This window comes from Myotis daubentonii, chromosome 1 (genome assembly GCF_963259705.1).
Source record: "Myotis daubentonii chromosome 1, mMyoDau2.1, whole genome shotgun sequence".
Taxonomy (NCBI): Eukaryota; Metazoa; Chordata; class Mammalia; order Chiroptera; family Vespertilionidae; genus Myotis; species Myotis daubentonii.
In genome coordinates, this window is record NC_081840.1 from 52,071,855 (window position 1) to 52,097,382 (window position 25,528).

The 25,528-nt window shown below is 40.5% G+C and overlaps 1 protein-coding gene across 2 annotated transcripts in view; it reads left to right on the forward strand.

Annotated features, from left to right (window-relative positions):
* The first annotated feature begins 5,831 nt into the window (after positions 1-5,831).
* The window catches only part of ALDH1A2 (aldehyde dehydrogenase 1 family member A2), a 97,713-nt gene continuing 78,016 nt past the window's right edge, over positions 5,832-25,528 (forward strand). Inside the window, exons 1-2 of one of the 2 annotated variants that reach the window (XM_059700223.1) lie at positions 5,832-5,849; positions 6,410-6,588. In XM_059700223.1, coding sequence (XP_059556206.1) covers positions 6,472-6,588 — 117 coding nt within the window. In that variant the 5' untranslated portion in view covers positions 5,832-5,849; positions 6,410-6,471. Of the gene's footprint in view, positions 5,850-6,288; positions 6,589-25,528 lie in introns of those variants that run through there. The other variant, XM_059700232.1, reaches the window with a different exon arrangement.

The following is a 25,528-nucleotide window of genomic DNA, read 5'->3' on the forward strand; positions in this document are numbered from 1 at the left end:
TGCACTGTCAGTGAGTTTCAGTATTTGTTCACAGCGATTTGATTGATAGAGGAAAGAAATCCAGGTTTAGCAACAGCAGTCAAGGCATCACAGATGCTTTGAAAGGGGGAAGACGCGCGCCTGAAGCCAGACACCCCTCCTCTGTAGTTTGGGGCTGGAAGTCCAAACTGGATGTCTGTTACTGACATCTCTGAAGGCTTCCCATTTTTGCCGGGTGCCTTTCACAGGTTGGACTGTGTGGTTGAGAAGAAAGAGACTGGCATTCTCCTGCTGTTGTCAAGACATGTTCCTCATTACCTTTTCAGTGGCTCATTCCAGCATGTAAAAGAGAGACATGGTAACTGTTCCTTTAGTCTCATTTTCTAATGAACATGAATATGGATTCCTACCTTAAATATCACCAAAGCTCTTGTGAGAATTCCTTACAACCAAAGACCCCTTGAGTGAATGACTATATAAAGGCAGAAGAACTTGGGAAAGAAGCTTATGTTTAAGAATGGGAGAGTCCTGCCTGGCCAGTGTTGCTCAGTGGTTGAGCATGGACCTATGAACCAGGAAGTCATGGTTCAATTCCCTGTCAGGGTACATGTCCAGGATGCTGGCTTGATGCCCAGTGTAGGGCATGCAGGAGGCAGCCAGTCAATGGCTCTCTCCTCATCACTGATGTTTCTATCTCTAACTCCCTCGCTCTTCTTCTCTGAAATCAATAAAAATACATTTAAAAATAAATTCATTAATTAAAAAAAAGAATGAGGGAGTCCTAAAGTAGTAACAACGAAGAGATGTGCGGATGTAAAGAATTTTAAAAGTAAAAAGAAAAGTGTCAACTAAGGAACATAAAAGAAAAACAAAAGAGCAAACTTAACTTACTTACATGCCAAGCACTTATTAGGGCAAGAAAAAAAAAACCTAGAGCTTGCCTATTAGCAAATCTTCCTCACCTACATGATAAAAATAGCTGCTTCCGATCTGAGACACATCCCTCTGACCTGCTCTGCGATACTGCATGCTCTGAACTACTATGTGAGCAGGACTGTAGTGTTCTGAGTGCTTCGCTTTCTGTGATAAGTCAGGCTCATAAACACTATCATTCCTATCTTAAAAGTCAAAAGGTCTGTTAGCGAAAGTCCCTCTCCTAAAAACTTGTAGTCTAAAATTTGTCTGCGTTCTGAGATTTTTCCTCCAAAGTAATCAAATTATAAATGTCACATCTTCGAAGATTTCTCACCAGTAGCAAATATAATACAATGAATTCAAGCTTTTGCTTTTAAAATAATATTCACTTGCACATACATACCATGAACTGCAGAGGGCGCTAGTGCCTTTTTCCTCAGGCCTGTCAGAAAAGGGGGCATAGCTGTTTTTTTATTTTTATTTTTCCCTGTGCCTCGAAAGTGTGACTATTGGTACAGTACTGAGCTCATCTCTGCACCTAGATTGAAGCCTTTAAACATATGTGAGGTAGAATTGGGCTTTACAACAAAGACAAAGCTAGTTCCCACTTTTAAATTAGTCTCTGGAGGTTCCCAAAAGGTGGAGGATATATTTTAAAAGGCAAGAATTGTGTTTTGTATCAAAACAAGATTTTTTGAGTCATAACCAATTAGGAATAAACTCCCTGCAACCATAAATTCCCCTTTTCATAGACTACAGTGACCAGAGGCCACATTGGGCCATGAGGGACTTAATATGTAGAGAATTTTTATGGTTAATAAATGCCACAGTCTCAGCCTCTTTTCTTATAGATGCTGGAAGGAAAGGGATAATTAAATGAGCATTTAGATCCCAAATAAAAAGTTGATATTCACATTAAATAAAAATATAAGCGAACTTATTTAATAGAAGTTTTCATAATGAGTCCAAAATACTTCATTAAACATTTCTGGATTGAAATATATAAAGCTCTGTACAAGCTTGTGTTAATAAATTAAATACCACTTCTCTATAAATATACCATGCATTAAGCTTTCCTGCTATAGTTTTCAGGGAAACATTTCACATAAAGTAGCCCAGCATATCCCATCTGAGATGAATGAGATCATTAGGAAACACTTATATCTGAAATAAGCACTCATTCTGCATACAACCCAAGGGCCCTAATTTTTTTAAATATTTCAAACAATGTGCCTCTTTCAAATCATTATACTTAGAGACATTTAAGGACCTGATTCAATTAACCCAGAAGAGAGAAATGCTATAATGTGTGATTTATTTTGGCAGATAAATTAAAGTGCAAGTGTATCTGTTAGAAAAGGTAGGCTGTCATTGTGGTTAGTAACAGGAACAGGAAAGCCATTAGGCAGGGCTACCTGAGGCTGAAACAGCTCCTGAATAGGGAAGCTTGAAGTTCAAGATTGGCATTCAGTTACTGTCAAAACCAAAAGCATTCCTTCTTTAGGAGGAGTCTTGATATTCCATTCAGTTGCCCTAATTGATTTCTTTCTTCTTTTAAAAAAAAATATGTTTTTTATTGATTTCAGAGAGAGGAAGAGATAGGGAGAGATGGAAACATCAATGAAGAGAGAGAATCATTGATTGGCTGCCTCCTGCATGCCTCCTACTGGGGATCAAGCCTGCAACCTGGGCATGTGCCTTGACCAGGAATCGAACCGTGACCTTCTGGTTCAAAGTTCGATGCCCAACCACTGAGCCACACTGGCTGGAACCTCACTGATTTCTAAAGCATGTTTCTCAAATAAGAAACACTTCCCCGCCTTAAGTGAAAACTAAAAAGAAGCCTAAATTGCTATGGTTTCATACCAAAGTCAAACTTCACATGAACTGATGTTTTAAAATTAAAATTTTGCATTCTATTATTTAGGTGAGGATTTATTTTTCTCCTCTACAAGCCCAGGAGATTAGCTCCGCCATGCCTAATAAACTGTTTTCAAAAGGAAATAAATAGAGCATGCTGTAGTTTACATTCTCTTGCACAGAAGGGTTTAAACACTATCTATCCTAAACAATAAATAATTATAGATGGGGGAGAGTGGAAAAAGCAAGTATTATAAGGGTGGGGAGAACGTTTCTTAACAAAATCAGGGAAAAGACTGGAATTCAAAATGTTAGCAACCTGAAGGTAGTTGTGGGGAAGACTTAAACCATCTTGAAATCTATAGAAGAAATGAGAAGATAATAAAAGAAAGAAGAGGGAGAAAGAATTAGAATGTGAGAAGAGATGTTAAGGCATCCTTAAATGTAAGTAACAGAATTCTATGAACAAAAACCAAGAAGACATGTATACTGTCTCCTGTTGATTAGAGCTTGGAATATATATATATATATATATATATATATATATATATATATATATATATATATATACTGTAATCATGAACTGATAGGGGAACCTTTTTTTCAGAGGATGAGTATATGAAGAAAAATATTAATAATCTATGACAAGAAGGGTTTTCAGTAAAAGATGGGACAAAGCAAAACAAACTCCAAGATTAGGAAAAGAAAATGTTTCTTAATCAGCGAGCGTAGGAAAGTTCATTTCTACGTACACTAGAAGTAGTCAAACACCCCCATCGGGAATGTGTTTCCTCTTTTACTCATATACTCAACAAAAATATTTCAGTTTAGCTTTTCCATCACAATTTATTCCCCCATATCCTCTTCCACCCTCACCAATGCCCCTCCCCACTGAAATCACCACACTACTATCTGTGTCCATGAATTTTTTCTTTTTTAGAAAACCTTTTTTATTGATTAAAAAAAATGTTAGAGCAAAAGAGGGAGAGGGAGACAGAGAAACATTGATGTGAGAGTGAAATATCAGTCCCCTGCCTCCTGCATGCCCCCCCCACCCTCCGCCCTGACCCAACACTCCTTCCCCCACCAGAGCCGAGTTGCCAACAAATATTTTTATCAAAGAGTTACTGTGTGCTCCATGCTGCTTTAGGAATTGAGGGAAGGAACAAGAGGAATGGAAGCCACCGTTCCCGTGCTGATCACTTGACTATCTAGTTGGAGAGCAAATCTCACACAAAAGTAGCCACCAGGGAACAATTCAAACCAGTGTGCCATCTGTCACCGGACTGGGTCTTTTGGAGATGTCTATGTAAGCCAAGAGATCGTCCCTCCCTGCCTGGAGAAGAAGGGACTCTCTTTATGGGCTTTACCTCACTGTGTAACAAATGCTCATCATTTCATCACACTGTTTCTTCTCTGGGAGAGATTTTTCCAGCCATGATGATAGAACTGGAGTTAGCAAGCAAGAAGTGGGTCACGGACGAACAACCCCATCTTATGCTTTGAGAGAGAGAAAAAAAATCAATGGTTTTTCGTTTGTGATAGTCTTTCCTGACAATATTCATTTATCAGTTTAATTTTTACAGATTTCCCTTTTCTCCTTGGAACCTTTTGATGGTTTCTCAGTGTCTCAATAATTAAAGTCCCTACAACCTTGAATCAACTGTCTTGCCCTCCTCATCTGCTGCTCCTCCAGCCACGTCGATGTTTCCTAAGAAGTATTCTCACATCTCTATGGATTGCTCTCTGGGCCCTTCTGCTTGTCCTCTCCTCCCTGTGGAGGCCTCACCTCTCCTCGAAGGCCTAGTTCAAAGGTTAGCATCCCCAGAGGGCTGATCTCCATGCTGGGGCATCCAGAACGTGTTGCTGATGCTCTTTTGTAACTTTCCCCCACAATCCCTCATAGTCTGTGAGGAAGGGTTTCAAGCTCACTGACAGCAAGGGCTCACCCTCTTGTTTGTAACCCAGCCTCCAGCACCTTGCCTTGCATTGGAAAGCGCTCAAAACACGTTTGCAGAATTGTTCTATCGGCACCATTGATTTATTTCCTTTGCTGCTACCTTCTCCTTCTCTCCCCAACTAATTCTAAGACCGTATTCTTGTATTTCTCAGTTGTATCTCCAACCCTCCAAGGCTTTAATAAAAGTGTATCTCAAGAACATATACTGTTATTAAAGCACGATTTGGGGGTCTTGAGATCCTGTGTGAATTGAGATCTCTCAACTACCTAAGCTAAGTTCCCTAGTTTCTCCATGAAAACAATTCACTCAGGTACCCGTGGGTATACACTTTGAGCTGAAAGTTATTTCTATAGACCTAATACTAAAATGAAATATTTTTGTCTATTTCTATTGTTTAGCAGCCACCCACCGAGCATTGGGCAGTTTTAGGTACTGAAAATATTTGAGGCAAGATCTTTTCTGACTGACATTTAACACCCAAAGAAATGGGGTTCTCAGGGCTCTGAAAATTGCATTTAGGATAAGAATCAGTAGGCCCCGTTAGGATTATAATGGGAGGAGGGAAGTGCCCTATAGAGGTCTTTTCATTTGGACCCAGATTTAGTCCACTGAGCCCTGAGTCCATGACAGATGGACACTTACATGCTGACCTTTAGGTGCCCACAAACGAGAAGAAGGCCTATTGGAACTACGGAAACACTTAAAATAGGGGGTTATAAATATGGAAGCTCAAGCCCAAGGGGGTAGTTAAGTGAGGGGCCCCATGTCCAGCGGGATGATAGCTGTTCGGGTGAAGAACAAAAAAAGCAAAACAAGGGAACGTTTGTGTGTTTTCGGGCGAGGAATATGAGAGCTGGAAGGAGGGACCCCAGAAGAAAGATTAGAGGGCAAATGAAACTTGCAACGCTGAGGAGCTTGTGAGGACCAAGGCCCGCCTCCCCGGCGCAGCCCGGACAGCCGGGCAGTCCCGGCCGGCAGAGGGCAGCAGCCGGGCGGGAGAAGCCCGCCCAGGGCCCGCGGAGTCGCCGGGTTCCCGGGACACGCTTGTTGAGTGTGGGACGAGGGACTCCACTCCTCATTGCCCGCCCCGACCCTGCGGCCCAGGCGAACCTGGGGCTCGGTTGCGAGAACGAGGTGTGCGAGGCTCGCTGCGGAAGTCCCCGCGCCCCTGCCCAGGGAAGGAGAGCTGAGGGCGCCCCCTCCCTGACCCCCGGGAGGAAAGGAGCGCCGGAGTTTGGAGGGGCCCCGGGCACGCGGGTGGGAGGGGATCTCCGCAACCCTGCAGCTCCGTCCCGGGCTGGGCCCGCCGACTCGGCGCGCCCCGCTCCCACCCGCTTCGGGGGCCACGACCCGCCCCCGCCCTCGGCCAAGGTGCGCCTCCCGCCGACGCCGGCCCGGCCAGAGCGAGGCCGCCCCGCTGTCCGAGCCCGCGCAGCCCGGGGCAGGTTCGCGCTCCGCCGTCGAGGAGGGCGGCGTGGGCGTGGGCGTGCGCGTGGGCGGGGGCCGGCTCCCGCGGCCCGGGCGGGGGGGGGGGAGCGGGGGCGCGGACGCCCTTGACCGTGGGCGCGAGCGCCAGGCGGCGGGCTGTATGTAAATCGCTGCGCCCCGAGACCTAGGTAGGATGGACCAGCCCCCGCGCCCCGGCCCTCACGTCCAATAAGAAGCGCCCCCGCTTGACACCTGCCTATAAACAGGCGAGCGCCCGCCGCCCCGCGCACAGCCCGCAGCCCGCACCGCCACGCCGCGGGGCGACACCATGACCTCCAGCAAGATCGAGATGCCCGGCGAGGTGAAGGCCGACCCCGCCGCGCTCATGGCGTCCCTGCACCTCCTGCCGTCGCCCACGCCCAACCTGGAGATCAAGTACACCAAGGTAAGCGGCGGCGGCCGGCCGGCCACGCACACCCTCTCCAGCCGCCTTCCTCGCCCTGCGTGAGCTGCTAGGGGGCGGGGGCCAGCCTGTAACCCCCGCGCAGCAGAGGGGCGCCCGGGCTCGGGGTGGGGGCTGCCGAAGTCCCGCGGGGTCGGGGACACCTCGGGGACTGGCCACCCGGGAAACGCGGCGCGGAGGGCTCGCCGTCAACGGCTTTTCCCCAAACCGCATCCGCCGCTGCCTTCCATCCGACTCGGGGTCGCGACCGCTTCGGGGACGGCGCCCGCACCGCGGCGGCTCTGCCAATGGGGAAGAAGGGCGTCCCGCCAGGTTGGCCCCGCAGCCTGGCCGTGGCTTCTGGGTCCCCCGCCGTCGAGGGCCGCTCGGTCGCCTGCCCCGCAGGTCCTCGGGGTCCCGACGGCGGGAGACGCGCGGGCGCTGGCTGCCCGCACAGGTTTCGTGGGAACCTGGCTGCTGAGCGCAGTAGACCCAGCGTCAGCGTCGCGTTCGAATTCTGTCGGCAGTGGCAGTTTCCCTGGAAAACTTGGGAAGTCTTTTCATTTGTAGAAATTAACAGGCTCGCTTTGGAACTGGGGGAAAAAAATTACTCTTTATAACGAACTCTGACATCTTGGGTTTGCCAAGCACGAATGTTTTTTGTTGCACCACATGAAAAAAGAATATGTGTTCGCTACCTAGTATAAATTGAATTTACTTTCTTTAAAAAAAAAACTCGACATCGAAGAAAATTATTAATTACTCACATAGGGGAATTATAGTGTCATAGCACCGGGAGGGAGAGATGGGATTTAAAGTCATGTTTCTTGGAGTTCATTTTACAGTTCTCTTGTTTGATTTTTCTGTTTCTACCCTAAACTCCCGATTAACTTAAACACACACTGAGAACACACAATATGGTTATAGTTGTTTTCCATCATGCTTATTGCACGATAAACTAAATTTTGTCGAGAAGTAAATTGTTTGGTTCTGACTTAATGGTTGAAAGAAATACAAAAAAACCAACATCGGAATATTAAAATTTTCCTTGCGTTGAGTTTTAGGTTACAAATCAGGGTGGTTCCTGCTTTGAGTGCCAGTTTAGATGCATTTGGTGTACCTGTTAGTTATGTTTTAGGTGGCGTGACAAATGTTTGAAAGCCGTTTTAATGAGAGGTCGTTAGTGGTTACAGCCACTTAGGCATCATTTGCATCCCATTGTGCCAGTGTTTGGCACTTCTCTGGGTCCAGGAACAAGAGGGGGACGCCTGCAGCACCCAGCTTTGTTTTAGGAGCGTCTCTAACCTCTCCAGCCTCACTTTAAAATCATGAAGATGCAAGATCTCCTTCTGAGAGAGGACCTGATCCTCAGAGTTAGCCTCACTTTTGAACAGATTCTCCTCCCCGCCCTGAAAGGAGTTTTAGGTATGCAGTAGGTATCTCCGAATTTAATTTGGAAACTCTTCCAGCTCTCTTTCCCTCTAACTACCCCCGCTCTCTTTTTTTCTCTTGTTCTCCCTCAGTAGGAAAGACAACTGATTTATAGCTAATTGAAGTCTTTAATGTGGAGTCATTTCACTCAGGGGAGACTTTTATCCAGTATCCGCTTTCCCACTTATTACAAAGAAAAACAATCAGAAATGAAATAATGGATTGTAACTTGATTCTTTAATTTGTGGGGAGGAGGCATCTTATTTTTGGCTTGACAAACACCCCTCATAAACACTGAGTAGCCCTAATCGAAAGGCGAGCTCTTTTCACAAAACCTTGTAAAATCAGGTCTCTCTGAACATTCCCAGCCTTCCTCCTTAGCTCTTTGGTGAGACTTTAAAATTTTCCGAGACAAGCGTGGTGGGCATGCAGCCTTTTTAACGCGGGGCAGAAAGCTGCTCTTTGGTAGCTGAGGGCAATGGCGAAGGCTGTTTTACTTAAAAGGAAAAATAAGATGAATGGGGAGTTTTTAAAAAATTCTCTTATGGTCACAAGTGAGGGAAATTATATTAGCATTTTTAAGCAAAAGAATGAATAAGGTAGAATGGACAGTTAGTCCTTTAGAATAGTGATACCACATTCATTAGGGATTTCTAAAAAGGTAATTAGTAGTTAAAAATTCTTATGCTAGAGGGCTTGTTAAATAACACATAGGAAACAACAATGTTTGTGTCAGAAAATGGTACAAGACAAACATAGGTGGATCCTCAATCTTTTTTGTCTTGTTAAACAAATACATCTTTAGTGAAGGCTATTGCGGAAGGATTTTTAAAAAATATGATTTTGGGACCAACATAAAGTCGCTACTGAGAATTTCAAGTAGCATACATCTAGGAAACTTTGCACTGGGATCTTGTATTATTGTATTTATTCACCATTCTCTTTCTCCTAAGACTATTTTACTCTTTTTTTTTTTTTTAATAAAAAAAGGAATTCGGGAGATAATTAGGGAGGAAAGTTACTGCCTTTGTTTGTTAAAGGTCCAGTGAAAGTGCTCCAAAATTAAAGTTCAATCTCCAAGGATGCTGAATCTCCTGGTTTGTACGTATTGACTTTCAGGCAATTACACGTAGTTTTGAAAATAAGCCTGAAGGTCCACTACCCATTTTAGACTAATGATCAATGGCAATACTATCTTTGGAATGTGTCTTTTTATTTTCCTAATAAAGCAAGCTAGACCTCAAGCTTTAAAAGTGATTTCTTATTAAAGAATATGTTAAACAAACAAATAAGACTGCATTCGTCAAGGAAGTGTGATAACAGCACCAACACAAAGGAGTGAGTGGACTACTTTGTGGTAGAGAGAAGGGATACTTCCTTGCTTGCATGCTAAGAAGAACGCTTAACAGCTAGCATAAGAGTTTGATTGCTTTTAGCTATGCTTTTATCAATTAAAATTTTTCTGAATTGTTTGTTTTATCAGTCTAGTTTTTAGAAGTTTCGTATAGCTGAATATATCATAGGGGCACACACATTGTAAAATCAAGCCTGGTACTTTACTGACTGCCTAGAACTGCACAAAAGATCTTTTCCAGATCCCCAGGTCTTTGGAAACTTGAAAACCACCCTACCTTCTCCATTGTCTGCATCATCTCTCCTGACTTTACTAGTCCGTCTGTCCCGGCCCCTCCCTCTCCACACTACACTACACACACACACACACACACACACACACACACACACACACATGGGTTGCACTCTTTCCCTGTTGATTACTTTTTCAGTGAGAGTTTATGCCCATAACTAACAGTAATATAAAGTGTTGGGTTTACTCCAGCATCTGATACTGTGGGGAGCTAGAACAGAAGGAGGAAGGGGGACATTTATGGGATATTGACCTACTAAATTAGAAAAGGAAAAATAAAAGGTAATCAACTGATAATCAGAGCTGATGTGCATGGCGTAACTACTATTTATTCTTTTATTTATTCAGTTAACAACCTTTTATTGAACATCTGTTTTCTGAAGTCAATTTCAGTTTCAAATATGAATGGGCATGTTTCTAACAAGTGTGCTTTCCATTATGCTAGCCGGGCTGTGGAAGCATTGAGTGCCAAAAATTAGTTGTCAACCTGGTGGTAGTTCAGTTGATTAATGTAAAAATAACAATAATGACAATAATACATATAATGCTACTTACATTGTTTATAGGGCCTAATGGTTTACCAAGCACTTTCATATATATCTTATGAAGGAGCGAGAGAGTAGGAAGAAGTAGGAAAAATTGATAAGGAAAACCTTGGCCTTGACTTTTAAAAATTGATAGAGCTTTCCTCCCCATACCTTTTGCTTTTCCTAATAGTCACATTCTTTTTTCTTTTTGAGAGAGAGAGAGAGAGAGAGAGAGAGAGAGAGAGAGAGAGAGAGAGAGAGAGGCTTCAAATCTTCATTTTGTGTTGCTTCTATTGCAAACATGGAGAGAGTATGACTTGGCTTACTCCTCTTAAGAGCTTCCTTTTGTGACTTCGGATTCCCTAACTTTAAATGACTATTTTTGGTGTTTCTATGGTTTGTATGTCTGGGACAAGATTGTTGCCTATCCTACGGATCATTTCTTATAAGATGGTGTGGGTCTAATTGCCTCTAATTGAGATTGTCTGTCTTAATCATAAATTATTAATCAAACTGTACATTTAGTGGGAACTTGCATTAAAAAAACTTTTTGCAATTGCACAGCTTTTTGACGTTTGTATCATCTCCATTTAACACAGGGGAGCTGAGCAACTTCATTGTGAGACTTGAATTAGGTCCTTCACCTGGGCTCCTGCCTGCCCCGATGCCTTCTGTATGGGCCTATGTTACCATATAGAATCATCAAGTCCTTTTTATCTATAAAATGAGGAATTGGTGTTTCCATTTCAGGGTAGAAGATTCTCCAAGGAGCCTATTCTGTGAGGTCTCATTTCCTTGTGTTCAGGCTTAAGAGAAGCCAGGCTTGCATAATTGGTTCTCTGTTGCATTAGACAAGCATCCCAAATACCAACATGCATAGTCCTCTCTCAAGTTGGGTGGTGGAATACAAATACTGATGGATATTTTTGCCTTTTTAGTTATTTTAGTGACAACTTGCAGGGGTCAGCAAACTACCGACTGTCTACCTAATTTTGTAAATAAAGTTTTATTGGAACACAGCCACACTCATTCAGTTACATATTGTCTGTGGCTGCGTTTGGATTACAATGGCTGAGTCAAGTATTTGCAACAGAGACCATTTGGCCCACACTTTATAAAGCCTTGACTTAGAAATAGAAAGGCTCTGAATTAAAATAGGCCTTTGTTCAAATCTTGATCAGATATGTACTTAGTTAGCTATGTGAGCAGTTATGGATGGTGTCTCTTCTTAGGGGGTGTCTTCACTGGGTATCAATTTCTAGTTGTTAGTGTGAGAAAGTAAATGGCGTATAATGATAATCAACCAAGGACTAATCCCATTTCATGTTTTTAAAGTGGTCATTACATTTGTAGTTCCAAATTAATGGAGGCCCATTAAGAAAGATCAGAGTTGTATGGACAATAAAGTTTTACAAACAGGCCAATGTTTAGTATTCTGCTTATTTATTTAATGTTTAGTAGTTTAATAAGTCATAAGAGTAATATTCTGCATGGCTTGTATGTTTACACTGAATTTTCATCAAATGGGATCCCTTGGAGGTTTCCCTACCAAGGTATTACCTTTACCAAAAAAGTAACCAAATCAGTTTCCCAGCCAATACAGTCATGCACCACATAACGGTGGTTAGGCCAACAAGAGACTGCATTTACTACAGCGATCCCATAAGATTAAAATGGACTTGAAAAATTCCTATCCCCTGTGATGTCATAGCCATCATAATGTTGTAGCCCAGGGCATTGCTGTTTTGGGCCATCTCAGCCCATCGATAGTCCTGCTGTCAGCTAGAAGTGGCTGGGGGTGCTCCTCTGGCTCACATGCCCCACGGCACAGTAAGGTCCTGAGTAGAGAGGGCATGAGCTAGCTTTCACACTGCCTCACTCTTTATTGGTGAATTCAAAACATAAGAGGGGGAACTTAAAGTATTGGAAAATAAAAACAAAACAAAACAAATAGCCTAAAATAGTTATCCAAATCAATCAAGATCTCTAAAACAAAGGAGCCTAAATGGGAGGAGGTGGACTGACTCTTTGTCCAGTCCTGTGACTGGGATTGTGTGCATTCCAGATAGCCTTCTTAGAAGTATTGCCTCTTTAAGGTGGATGCCTCAGCAATCAAAGCTTAAATCAGGCACTTGTATTATAAAAAGGAAAGCCAACAGTCAGGGCTTAAACTGTAACTACTCATGTGTTTGTGATGAGGTTGGTATAAGCAAACCTACTGCCCTACCAGTTGTATAAAAGTAAAGTACAGCATAGGGAATATAGTCAATAATATTATAATAAACTAGAGGCCTGGTGCATGAAATTCGTGCACTCAGGGGTGGGGGGGGGTGGTCCCTCAGCCTGGCCTGCACCCTCTTGTAGTCCAGGAGCCCTTGGGGGATGTCTGATTGCTGTGGAGGCAGCGGGAGAGGCTTGTGCCACCGCCGCTATGCTTGCCAGCCATGAGCCCAGCTCAGGGCTTCTGGCTGAGCAGTGCTCCCCCTGTGAGAGTGCACTGACCACCAGGGGGCAGCTCCTGCATTGAGCATCTGCCCCCTGGTGGTCAGTGCACATCATAGTGTTTGGTCAATTTGCATATTAGCCTTTTATTATATAGGATGTATGCTTCCAGATGGGTACTAGACTTATCAGGGTGATCATTTCATAAGGGATGTAAATGTCTAATCACTATGATGTATACCTGAAACTAATATAATATTGCATGTCAACTGTCATAAAAAATGAAATTTTAAAAATATAGGCATGGATTACAGTAATAGCCTATACCATCTTGGTTTGTGTAAATTCATTCTACTGTATTCACACAAGATCAAAATTGCCTCACAATGCATTTCTCAGAACATATCTCCATTGTTAAGCAGTGCATGACTGTATTTTAATAGTTAAATTAGGTATCTGACACTTGTGTGCCAAAATTCAGCATTAATATGCCTCAGTATACCCAACTGACTGGGCCTAAATGTCAGACTGCAGAGAGTCATTTCTGGTGTTTTAAGTTGTTTGGACCAAGATGTTGCCAAGTCATTGGTGCTTAGATCTAGGAAATATGACAGCCTGTGAGGACATTCTCTGAAGGAAGATACTATTTAGAAATGGGAAGGTATATTAAGTTATATAATTTAAAACTGACTAGACTTTCACTGGTCCTGACTGCCCAATTTGGGGGCACTTCACCTGGAAAAGCACCATGCAGTGACTATTTTGAAAGTCCTTCTAGCATTTCTTTAATTTTTTTCTTATTTGCTGTGACAGTCATTTCAAAGCCACTCATTTCTCTTCAAATACTGAGTCTAATGCATATAAAAGTGATAGCCAAAATGTCACTTTGATTAATTTTAATTGCCTTTTCAGACATATCTTTGAGCTCTATTCCATTTTACTGTTCAGATATGTAAGATTCTTCAAATTGGGAATTTCTTATCTCTGGCATATCTCTATTGCTTGTTTTTTGGCCCGAATTATGTTCAAGTTGTCTCTCTTCATAATCTTAACTCTTAGTGAGTTTATTTACAGCAAGTCTCTTTTGTATCACATAATTTGGAAACACTTCCAGACTTTGAAAATTCCAGTTGAAATAATAATTGGTCTCTCAGCAAAACTTTACAGGGGCTAACACAGAGGTTTATTGACCTCCATAGATTGTGATTGAAAATTGGACTGTCATGGGTGAACATTCTAATTTTTGTTATAGAAGGAAGCTTTCCGTTTCCTCCAGTGCTGCTCTGTTACTACCAGAAGTAGTTATCTGCTATGTTGCCTTCCCTCACTACAGTTTGATCTTTGGAGAACAAAGTAGCAGTTTCTTTATTCCTACATCTCTGGAGAGATAAGACATATTGTCCAGTTGAACTTGGAAACACCTGTCTCATATTTAGAAGAATTTAGGATATCATCAGTGGTACCAAAACACTCTTCAATCTATATGTATAAAAGGCTAAAATGCTAAGTGTCCTAGAAAATGTCCAACTGGTTGCTGTGACGTGCACTGACCACCAGGAGGCAGATGCTCAATGCCGGAGCTGCTGTGACACGCACTGGCCGCTTACAAAGAAACAGCACCATGGACCTGGCTCTGACAAACCAACACTCGGCTTCTCCCAAGTGGGACACAGGCCCCGCCACCACCCCTAAGCGATACCCCACTAAATTGTAGCCAACACTGCCAAGACCCCATGGTGCAAAAATGTGGCCCACAGGCCAGCCCAGCCCAGAAATGGTTGCTGTGGGTGCCAGGTAATGATGTCACATAGCAACACCCAGCTTCCTCTCCCTAGAGACTAGCCTCCTTGGAGTTTCTTCAGCCCAGGAACATGACTTGCTTTATAGCCAGGTGGAAACACTTTACACTGTAACCAAATATCTGTGAAGCGTTTTCCCATGCCTCATCTCATTTGATCCTCACAGAAGTCTTGGAGTAGGTAGATAGGAGACTTGGTAGAATCCTGTTTTCATTAGCCAGAAAACAGATACTTAGAAAGTTTAGAAACTTGACCCAACTGAAAAGAAGTAAGAAATGGTGGACCTTGAAAATGACTTCAGGTTTTCTCACTGTGCAGAATATAGTCAAACACTGCTGCAGTTAAATATTTTACCCTTTGTTCTCCCTGTGTGATCTACAATAATAGTAATCTGCTTCGTGTTGATATTTACTGCTGTGTTGCTGACAATTACCTGAAAGAGAAGTTGAGGTGTTTCACTGGACTGGAAAAAGTTTAGCTAAATCAGAAAGCAGGTCTAATTAAACAAGTTTATTCTATATATATAAAAGGCTATGTTGACTTGTGCATGTGCAATACATATAAAGCTCTCGCGGGTGCCAATTGCATGCTTGTCGTTTTGACCTGTCATTGTCGATCGTGAATTTGGTTGACATTTCTATTATAGAGAAAGGGCGAATAGCAATATTAAAATATTTCTTCTAATTAATTTCCTTTCAACGTGCATGAATCCATGCACTGGGCCTCTAGTCTTGATTATAAAATATAAGGAAATTTTTTCAAAATAATTAAAATATTATATTTTTGTATATTTTTCTGATACATAATTTTGATTTGTCTAGCTTAAGTCTTCTGATTTCAAATCCAGTGACTCTTAAGGGTTTTTGCCCCAGGTCATTTCTAGGGGTTTCTTAAAGATTAAACTGAGTCCAAAAAATGGTATAAATTGTATGGCTCTTCCCACAGGTAGGATGGAACCTACCTCCCCATAAGTGGATCTGGCAAAATATGTTGGATTTAGTAAACCTACTAACAGCCAAAAATAAACTATTTTCTTCCTCCCCATCCCCAGCATCAAAACACACACCAGATCTGTGGGCTGAGGTGTGAGTAGTGATGGGGAGTTAGGGTGGGAAGGAAGAGGGGAAATGACACCTTGCCTGGGAAGATAAAAATTATGAAGTGTCTAAGCATCTACAGAGGATAACTTAAAATCTTATTTCCCTACGTGTGAAAAATGGACTTCCTCACCGAATCCTTTTTTGGGAGGAGATCAGGAACCAGTATGAGGCTGGTTAAATTCTCTAGCAAGCCTGAAACCAGTGAATTCCACCTCATTTATATTTTAGAATCTGATACTCAGTGTACCAGTGTAACTTGATTTTCACAGGGAAGGTTATATCTAATTGTATTATCTTGGGGTCATTTTTATTTTTAACTGCAGCCAGAGCTACCCTTTTGCTTCCCTGAATTTATTCATTTGACATTTATTAGGGGCTCTTGTGTACAAAGCACTGTTAGTCGCTATCTGGCACGAAGATACATAGATGTGGACTTTGTCCTAAAGGAGGCTGGAGCAGAGTCCCACTTGGGGACGGGGGGAGGACATGTACACAGTAACTATGGTGCATGATAGAAGGTGCTAAATGCCTGAGACAAGTGCACTTTAAGCACCTTGAAGATTCAGAAGGTAGAGAGATATTTGCTGCTGAGCAGCATAATGTATTGTTAGACATGACAGGAAATGAAATGTTTCAAACATACAGAAGACTATAGACAATAATGTAACAAACATGTACCTATACCCAGATTTGTTAGTTCTTAACATTTTGCAATGTTTGCTTCAATTTGTTTTTCAAAGAAATACACTGAAACTCCCCTGCGAACTCCCTTTTCTTCTCTACCTCTCCCTTCCTTCCTCAGAGCCATTTATCTTTCCCATAGGTGTGTGTATATGTATTCACAAACAATACATGCGGCTGTTTTGCATGTTAAATCTTTTTATATAAATGGTAGCATGGTGTATACATCCTTCTGCAATTTGATTTGTTTGCTTAATATATTCAAGATTCGCCCATGTTGTTGCATGTACCTGCAATTGATTCGTTGTCATTGTTGCACAGTATTCCATTCCTTGAATATATCACAACATTTAATTCTTCTACTATTGACATTTAAGATACTCCTAGCATTTTACTATTACAATATGCTGCATTAAACATTCCTGAACACATCTCCTTGTACACCTGTGTGAAAGGCCTTCTAGGATATACACTTAGAAGTGATATTGCTGACTCATAGGGTATATGTATCCACAGCTTAATTACAGATGGCCAGGTTTCTGTCCAACACAGTTATACTAGTTTCCACTGCCACCAGCAGTCTGTCAAAGTTCCCATTACTCTACATCCTCACCGGTACTTAGACTTCTCATACTTACTAAATTTTGCCAACCCGATGAGTATAAAGTTATCTCATTGCAGTTTTAATCTGCATTTCACTGATTTCTTGTGAGGTTGAGCATCTTTTCATATATTTATTGGCCATTTGACTTTCTTCCTTTGTGAATTGGTCAGTATAGAATTTGCTCATTTCTGTTTGTGTAGGTGTGTGCTTTTCCTGACTTGTGGTAATTTTTATATGTTCAGGTTATAATTCTTTAACAGTTCAATACTGTGTGAACATTTCCTTCCCCTGTGCTTTTTCTTTCTTCTTCTTTTCTAGTGTAATTGTCATATAGCTTTAAATGTAAATGGAGAATTTTTCTATCTTTAAAAAAATGTTTAGTGCTTGTGATGTCTTGTTTAGGAAATTCATTATTATTCCAAGTTTTTAAAGATATTCTTCTACATAGTCTTCTCAAAGTTTATTTTTATTAAAATTTTTACCTTTGTGTCTTTATCCACTTGTAATTGGTATTTGTTTATGTACAAGAACACAGATAAATCTTAAAGACAAATGATGTAACATATACGAAAGTCAAACGATATTAATGTGTCAGAAATTTTCAAAATTGTATTTTATGAAATTTTGGAATAAGATGAGGGAGCCCAGAATGTGTGTTTCTTTTCTGGGCTTAGTCTTCTCCATTAGGGGAAAATATCAGAAACTAGTCCTGCGTTGGTGGATGATTTGAATATATGTTGGTTTTCCTAAACTACGAGCAGAAATGCATTCCATAAATCTACCTTAAGGTGTCATTGTAGAAAACTCTGGAATACATGATCATTACAACTTTTCATGTCAAGACTAATTTCCCTACTTTTCTTACATTACCTAGAGCAGAATATGTGCTCAAATGTAGGTACTATTGTGTTTTTTTCTCTCTCTCTCTCTCACTATCACTCATACACACACACACACACACACACACACACATCATACATTTTTGAAGGGTTATTACTTGGTAAATAGATGAATTGTTCACTGTGTGCTACTTGTTTTGGGGACTGGAGAAAAAGTAGAGAGATGACAATGAATATAATGTGAAAAAGAATTTCTAATAGAAAGACCCTTTTTCTTGAGCAATTGATTCAATACTGTGCTTTATCCTGCTAGTTTGGGGGATTTAAATTATTCCTTAGCATCAGGCTTGAAAATAACATTACTTTGTATTTTGTTAATGTTTTAACTTAACTGTGTTTTGAATCAAAGCAGATGTTGTACACTCATTCACCGAGGTGCTTGTATTTTGTAAGTTATTTGATCTGTTCATGTGTGCATCTAATTCTGAAGAAGCTAATGAAGAAGAATGAAATTTTCCAACCTTAAAAGGGAATCTAGTCCTTCTGTGCATGCAGTACTTACGTAATAACTAACAGGGTTGGCCCCATACTTTTTAAAGAAGGCTGAACCTATATTCTCTGAATGCCATATTACTTGTTTGTACTTCTCCTAAATGGTACAAATTTTGTCTTGTATTATATTTTTCTGTGTAACTCCCTACTCCTAAACTGTACTAGATTATAAACTCCTATTCATCGTGGTAGTTCTGAGCATCTAGCTCAGTGTCTCATAGTATAAATGCTTAGGAAATGTTTGTTGAATGAATACTTATTATATTCTACTCTACAGATTTTATTATTAATACATTTCCAAAGGGCTTTTCACATGCGACTACATTTAATAATTGTGGCAGTCCTAAAATATAAATATTATGCTGACATCTCCATTTTATAAGTGAGAAAATCAGACATATTAAAGTTAAATAATTTTTCCAGGCTCACTAGCTAGTAGGTGACAATTTCAGAACTCAAATAATCCTTTTCTTTTCCTGCTCATAACAATAAGAACACGCACAAGAACCACAACTAAGGCAATAAAATTTGAACTCTTAGCTTAAAGCTCTGCTGAGTGTTTTGCTGGATAAACCCAAACTCAATTCTCTGAATATAAATTCCAAATTTAATTATAGTTGACATCATCATAGCTACCATTAGCAACAATTTCAACCTGACATAAAGATGAGAATGCGCATAGAAACCAAAGAGAGAAAACTATTGATATAACCCACACTTTAGGTATGAATCACCTGGGCAGGTGTGATTCTTTAGGCTGTGAGAAAGAACTGTGCTTTTAGGTTCTCACTGATTGCGTAGTCAGTCACACATGGCCCTTACTAACACCTGCTTGTTTGTGTTTTCATTCAAAATGGGCGCTTTTCTTTGTTATGGTTATTAGATTCCATTGGGAGTGAGGATGTGTGGAAAGCGAATATATTTCACATTCTTTTTAACGATTCTTCTCCTGCCATAAACCATCATTTGTGGGGAAGACACTTGTCAGAGAGATGGGTGGATATCTTCCATGTTGTCTTTTAGGAGCAATCCTTTCTCACTAACTAGATCTGTCCTTTACATGTAACCTTGGGGGGGGGGGATGCAGAATAGAGAAATAGAGAGGGGCCCCAGAAATTCATGCAATATCCAAACTTTAATAGAGTTTCAGTGACAGAGGGTGGTGGTGGTTGGGATGCACAATTAATGTTTTGTAGTCAATGGCTCAAAAACCCTATCTAAGGAAACTGCTGCCAACTTGTCTTCTAAAGCCAGACCTTAGTCTCTAGATTTCTCTGCCTTCACTTCTAGAGAGAAAACATTTCTCTTTCTCCTCTACTTCCTCCTTCTTCTCATCTTTTTCATCTCTGTTTCTATTTTTTACGCACTTGTGCTTCTCTTTTGCTTCTCTAAGTATTTCTCTCAGGACAGGCTCTTAATGACTCTCCTTCCTTGTTAGACTCATTACCTGTTTTCATAAAAATGGTTAGATATGGCTGGGAACCTTTGTAGTCAGCTCTTCCAGCTGTTGGCCTAAGTGGTCCTCAGGGAGACCAGAAGCAATGAACCTGGAATAACCACATTTGACTTCTGTGAGCCCTCTTGAGAATTTAGTAATTACTTAATGGATTGAATCAGTGACATATACTATTCCAGATAACACCCTGGGTTGCATTAAATTAACCTTCACAAATGGATATTTATTGGTGTACTCTTAAAAGACTACATGTGTTGGCTGTAATTGCTCTTCCATGCTTCTCCACGCTGATAGGTATTTGCATTGAGTGAAAAATTTCTCAGATTAGAGCCTGGGTGGTAGTTCTAGCCATTTAGTGATGTGTGTGATTGTGTTCAGCACATTGAGCATAAATCCTGTCTTGTAAACAGCAGGGAGACTAATGAGGTTTGCCCACATTCTGGTGTCATTACCAGGAATTCCAACAGAAAAAGAGAGGGCTTAGCAAAGCAGTACACTAATCAGAGGTTTTTGGAACTCTTGATGAGCTGAATTAAGGAGAGAGATTATTGTCCAACATTTAGTACAGACGCCTACGTACAAATATGGGTACAGAAATGACATTTAGCTAAAAAAAATAAAGCAAACATTTTGCTTTTAATGAAGTTGCCAAGCCGCTGACTCAGTTCCACCGAGAGCTGATGAGAGGCTTATTTACGGGTGTCTCTAATTATGAGTGGTAGAAAGAGGATGGCTGTTGAAATAATGAAGTTGTTAAAATGATAGCACACTTTTTTCTTTCTTTGAACTCCTCGTTATTTCAGCCAACTAAAATTCACACCAGTTTTAATCTTACAATTTTTGGAGTGATTCTGCAGGGGTTTTTTATTTATTTATAGTGACAAATTGCATCTGAACACAACAACTGTTTTGCAAGAAGCCTCCCAAATGTGTTTGTTTTAGGTTTACTTCAGATCTTTATTTTTATTATTATTGTTAAATAACTTGTCCATTTGATAATGTCACATCAAGGGATCCCAAGGAGAGTAGTGCTCAGAAACCTCTGTTAATGATTCTCCTTATACAAGTGAGGGATTGAGCAGTGCCATGAAGATCCACTGGAAATCAAAATATTTGTTTTTGCGAAAGACTTATAAGACCAGAAAGCAGAGCGGTGACTCCCAAGAGAATTCTTCCTTTAAATCTTAGGAAAAACTGATTTTAATACTTGGCAGTAGTGGTAGGAGGAAGAGGCTTGTTGGCACTTTCCTTCCAAAGCACAGCAGCAGCTTTTCAGTGAGCCTGGGTCCCGCAAAGTCAGGGGAGAGGGAGCTTGTCAGAAACTTACAGCTCTTCACTTGAGTCTAATAGAGACTTAGCACTTTGCAGGTCAGTGCCACTGCTATTTGTCTCTGACCTAAGCGATCTGGAGTTCTTCACATCAAAACCACATCTTGCTGAGCAGAGATCAAACGTAGGAAGGTAAGGGTCCTGCCAGTGATTTATCATGCCAGGGAGAGTGATCAGGCCATATGGGGCCACTGCGAATGAAGCTGACATTCCGGCAGTTTCTCATACAGGTCTCACATGTAGTGATGGTGAGTTTTTCTTGTAAAGGAATTCCGGGTCAAGTGGCAGCTTTCAGTGGCGTTTCTTCGCAAGACTTACCTCCAACATGAGGTTTGTTTCAAAATCAAGTCCTTGCAAGACTTTTTAAGTATTTTATTTACATGGCAAATAGGCATTTCTTGATCGAATATTTGAAGCTTAATTTGAGCCCTTTTCTTCTTCTTTTTTTATTTTTTATTTTCTGGGAAGGTGCCTATAAAAAATAAATAAATAAAAATTAAGGTCTTTTGAGGTCAATAAAACAAAAGAGCTTTTTCCCCCCTAAATATTAGATATGACTTTAAGGTAATGAAATTGACTCTATAAGTTATGTACAATTAGGCTTTTTAGTTCAGCATCACATTTTATTAACTCAGGGGCTTTTGGAGTGAATAATTACAAATATTACAATATAATTCTGGGGTAAGGGAAGGCAACACATAGACCTTTCTGCGTATTTGTAATGACCAAGAGCAAAGAGGAAGAAATTAATCATTTAATTACAAAATAGATATAAGTATGTTTGAAAATATTTGCTAGGATTTGAGTCAAGGGTAAAATTTTAATTTAATTGAAAAACAATTTAACACTTTAACTGTATCAACAAATACATGGAAATCATAGTGCTACATGAAATCCAGCCTGCTTTTTGTTATTGTGACCAACAAATGTTTAGTCTCCTGTGGAGAAATCACTTATTTATTGGTTAAAAGGCCTCTTCAACCCTAGGATGTGCGCTGGGGAGTTCCAGCCCTCTTTGCACAGGATGTTTGCTTTGTAACATAAATGAAAGACGGTATTGGCCTTTAAACGTAGTAGTTCATGACATTAACTTCTAATTTAACTGAAGAGACCAGTTGTCCCTTTTGTGTTTTACTTTTTCTTTTCTTAATGAGATGGCCATAAATGGGATTAATTACCATAAATGGAATGGGCTTTGGTAGTCAGAACTAGATCTCATCCTGTAGTCAAAATTCACTTGATTTCCTGAGGTATCTATTAGTTGATCTGTTTATAAATTGGGGATTATTTTGACTGATGAACTACTTCAGCTCTGCAGGGAGCAGGTTTAAGTATAATAATGAAATGGAATTTCTCCTAGTTTTCACCTGGCATCCTTGGAACATATAAACATCCATGAAAACCTGGTAGGGTTGCAGAAAAAATGTGCAGCTACAGCATCTAGTTAAATTAGAATTTTAGGAAAATACCTGATTTGCCAGTGATTTGGGACATACTTATACTGAAATTTAATTCATTGCTTTTCTGAAGTTCTTATTTAACTGCACACCCTGTATTTTTATTTGCTAAAACTGGTAACCCTAAACTGTTATACACATGGTTTGTGACTTTTATTTGTGACCAGAAAATAAACATAATTTTAATGTAAAATTAATTGGCAATAAATATAAAGGACCAAAGGAATCCTTTAAAAATTGTTGCACTTGAATAAAGAAGAAGAGTGTAGTAGACTTTTTTTTAACCCTAGCAATATTAGTGAATAAATAGGTCAACTAGGCCCATTGTAAAGACAGCTTAATCTCCTAAATGAATTGCTCCAACCTTTTAATTCAAAATCATACAAACAAAAACATGAGATAAGCTGGGTGCTTTTTCAAATGGGGACCCCTGTGGCTTTGAAAACAAACACTTCAGCCTCCACCCCCTCACCCCCCAACACCCACACCCACACTCACTAGCCTTTCTGATGTCTTCCATTTGCAAATGAACAGCTGAATTCTGAGAAAGACAGAAGACTAATTAAACCCAGGGAAGATAGGCAAAGGAACATTTGTTTCCAAGCCCAAGACAAAAAGAAATCATGTTACTTGAGGTTTTCTTAAGACTGACAGGAGGGAGCCAAAGCCCTTTCCCGATTCCTCTTCTCAAAGCACGCTTCCCACACCCTGCTCAGCCCCTCTCAGAGCAGGCCACTCTGCTGTGTTTGAACCAGCCCTCTTCAGCCTGTCTTCATGGCCAGCAGCAAAGGGTAGCAATCAGAAATTCCAGGAGACCAGTTAACGGCTTGGATGGCCTTCACAGTCCTTACCTTCTCCCCCCATCCTTTTGCCCCATGTGTCTCTGATGGTTTGGCAGACAGGTCTTAGTTACTAGCCATAGAGAGAAGAATAAATGAATGAATAAGCAAACACAGGACCAGGAGTGAGTAGCTTTAACAGCACTATTAAATTGCCTGAATTGATTGCTTGCATTCAGAATTAGAATCAGTTAAAAGTTTGAGTGCACACTATGCCAGGTTTTTTAGTACTCAGGTACCTTATTTAATCCTCATGACCACTGGATGACATGGTTTTATTATTCTACAGATGACAAAATTGAGCCACAGGAAGTTTAAATGACACACCTACTAGTCATCTTTATACACGTAGGAATTTGACCCATTAAGGAATCATATGAAAGCAATGAGGAGGCAGAACTTGACTTGAGGGCACCTTTGTTCATCTTTGTGGTTGAAGAAGACCCAAAAGACCTTCGTGAGATTCAATCTAGGTGCTAGTCAAACCCGGGCGATGGGGAAATCGGGCAGTTTAAGTCTATGGTAGAGACATCCTACCACAAGGCTTGGAATCCTGAATCAAAGGGAACACTAGGTCTGCCCTAATTTGTACCACTAGCCCCGAGAATTATCCCAGAGCTCTCTATCTGAAAGATCCAAGAAGCCTCATTCTGGGAAGCAGGCCAGCCCCCTTCTCCACCCCCCACCACCTTACATCACCTCCCAGTTTATTTGTCCCCCCCAAAGGCTGGCCAAACTGAACTGTCCTCTGGGGAACATGACTAATGACCTTTTGTCTTTGTACTCTCATCAGTGTCCTTTCACTTTCAGAAACAGACCTTGAAGTTAGATGTATATGACAGAAGCTGACTGGATCTTTGCTACCTACCTAACTGTTCATGTCCTAACTTATTTCTGTTTACAACTCCACACAATTTATGTCATCATTGCACGTTAGTATAATATGTTGGGCATACAACATTTATTTTAAAAGACTCTGTCTGGCACAGAGTCTTTAGATTAATATTTAAAGCTCTTTTAAAATGTTGCCTCTAGTTTCTTACTTCTTTTGACCTTGTGCTGTCTACATACTTTGAAAGTCTAGTTGGCAGTTTTTTCTAGTGAAGTCTTCCTTTTTCCTGCCTTCCAGCCTAGGATTCAGGATAGGAGGGGTTCAGGGCATACAATATTGGGTCCAGTATTTAAAATTGTTCATTGATTTAAAATTGGAACTAATAAATTAGTCTTTGTCAAAACAAGCTTTGTAAAATCATGTGTTGTGTTTTTTTTTACCAGTAAAAGATTACACCTATTGAACAAAGGCCATGTCTCTATAATATCAAAACATTGACTTTAAAGTAAAAAAATGCAATCAATCATCTAGGTGTTTTCCTATACAATGCCATTTGGGTGGTTTTTCACTTTTTAGCCAGATGTTTTGGCGTGAAGCAGAGTGAAGAATGGAAATCAACAGAACCACTTTTGCTCTAACTACCTATATATTTCAATAGGAAGGACCTCCCTCCATAACTGGTCTGATCATTTGCTTCATCATTTTACTTCATACAGGTAACGTGTTAATTAGAAGTTAAATAAGGTGAAGATTTCTTCATTCAGGTTAAAAATACCTTTATTACCTTTGATTATAATATTTAATTATGTGTTACTTTGCAGAGTAGCATTGAAGTGATCATCAAAACGACTATTTTTATAACAAAAGACATTTAATTTCATATAGTTAAATGATAGTGCTGCCTATTCTTCGTTGTCCATAAATCTCTAAAGTACATCAGTAGAAGCAATGGATCAATCATGTCAAAGGAGATAACCAACATATGACAAATCCTCAAACTACTACTTTGTACTGCTTACTTAAATCGTATTGAGCTTTTTTCTATAAACAGATCAGTGTGGTTATTGATTTGCTATCTGGTACTTTCCTTTGATGAACCAAAAGCAGTTTAGTGACAAGGTGAGTAAAATTCAACTCTCCAAGGCACAATTTACTGCAGGGTTTAATACAAATCATTTGAAGCGTTTACTATTAAAATAACAAAACATTTTATTACTGAAATAAAACATGGCAGCTTTATGTCAAAGATTCATTGAGGATAGGAAATTATCTACACCTAACTGCCATTAATGCCTGCTGCTTTGAGAACTCCTCAGGGGTTTAGATTCTCCAGTTAGAAAATTCATGGCAGCCTCTCTCTGTAGTCACGGCCACTTTGCTGTGGGCCAAGGAAAAGTGTGGTAAGCCTGA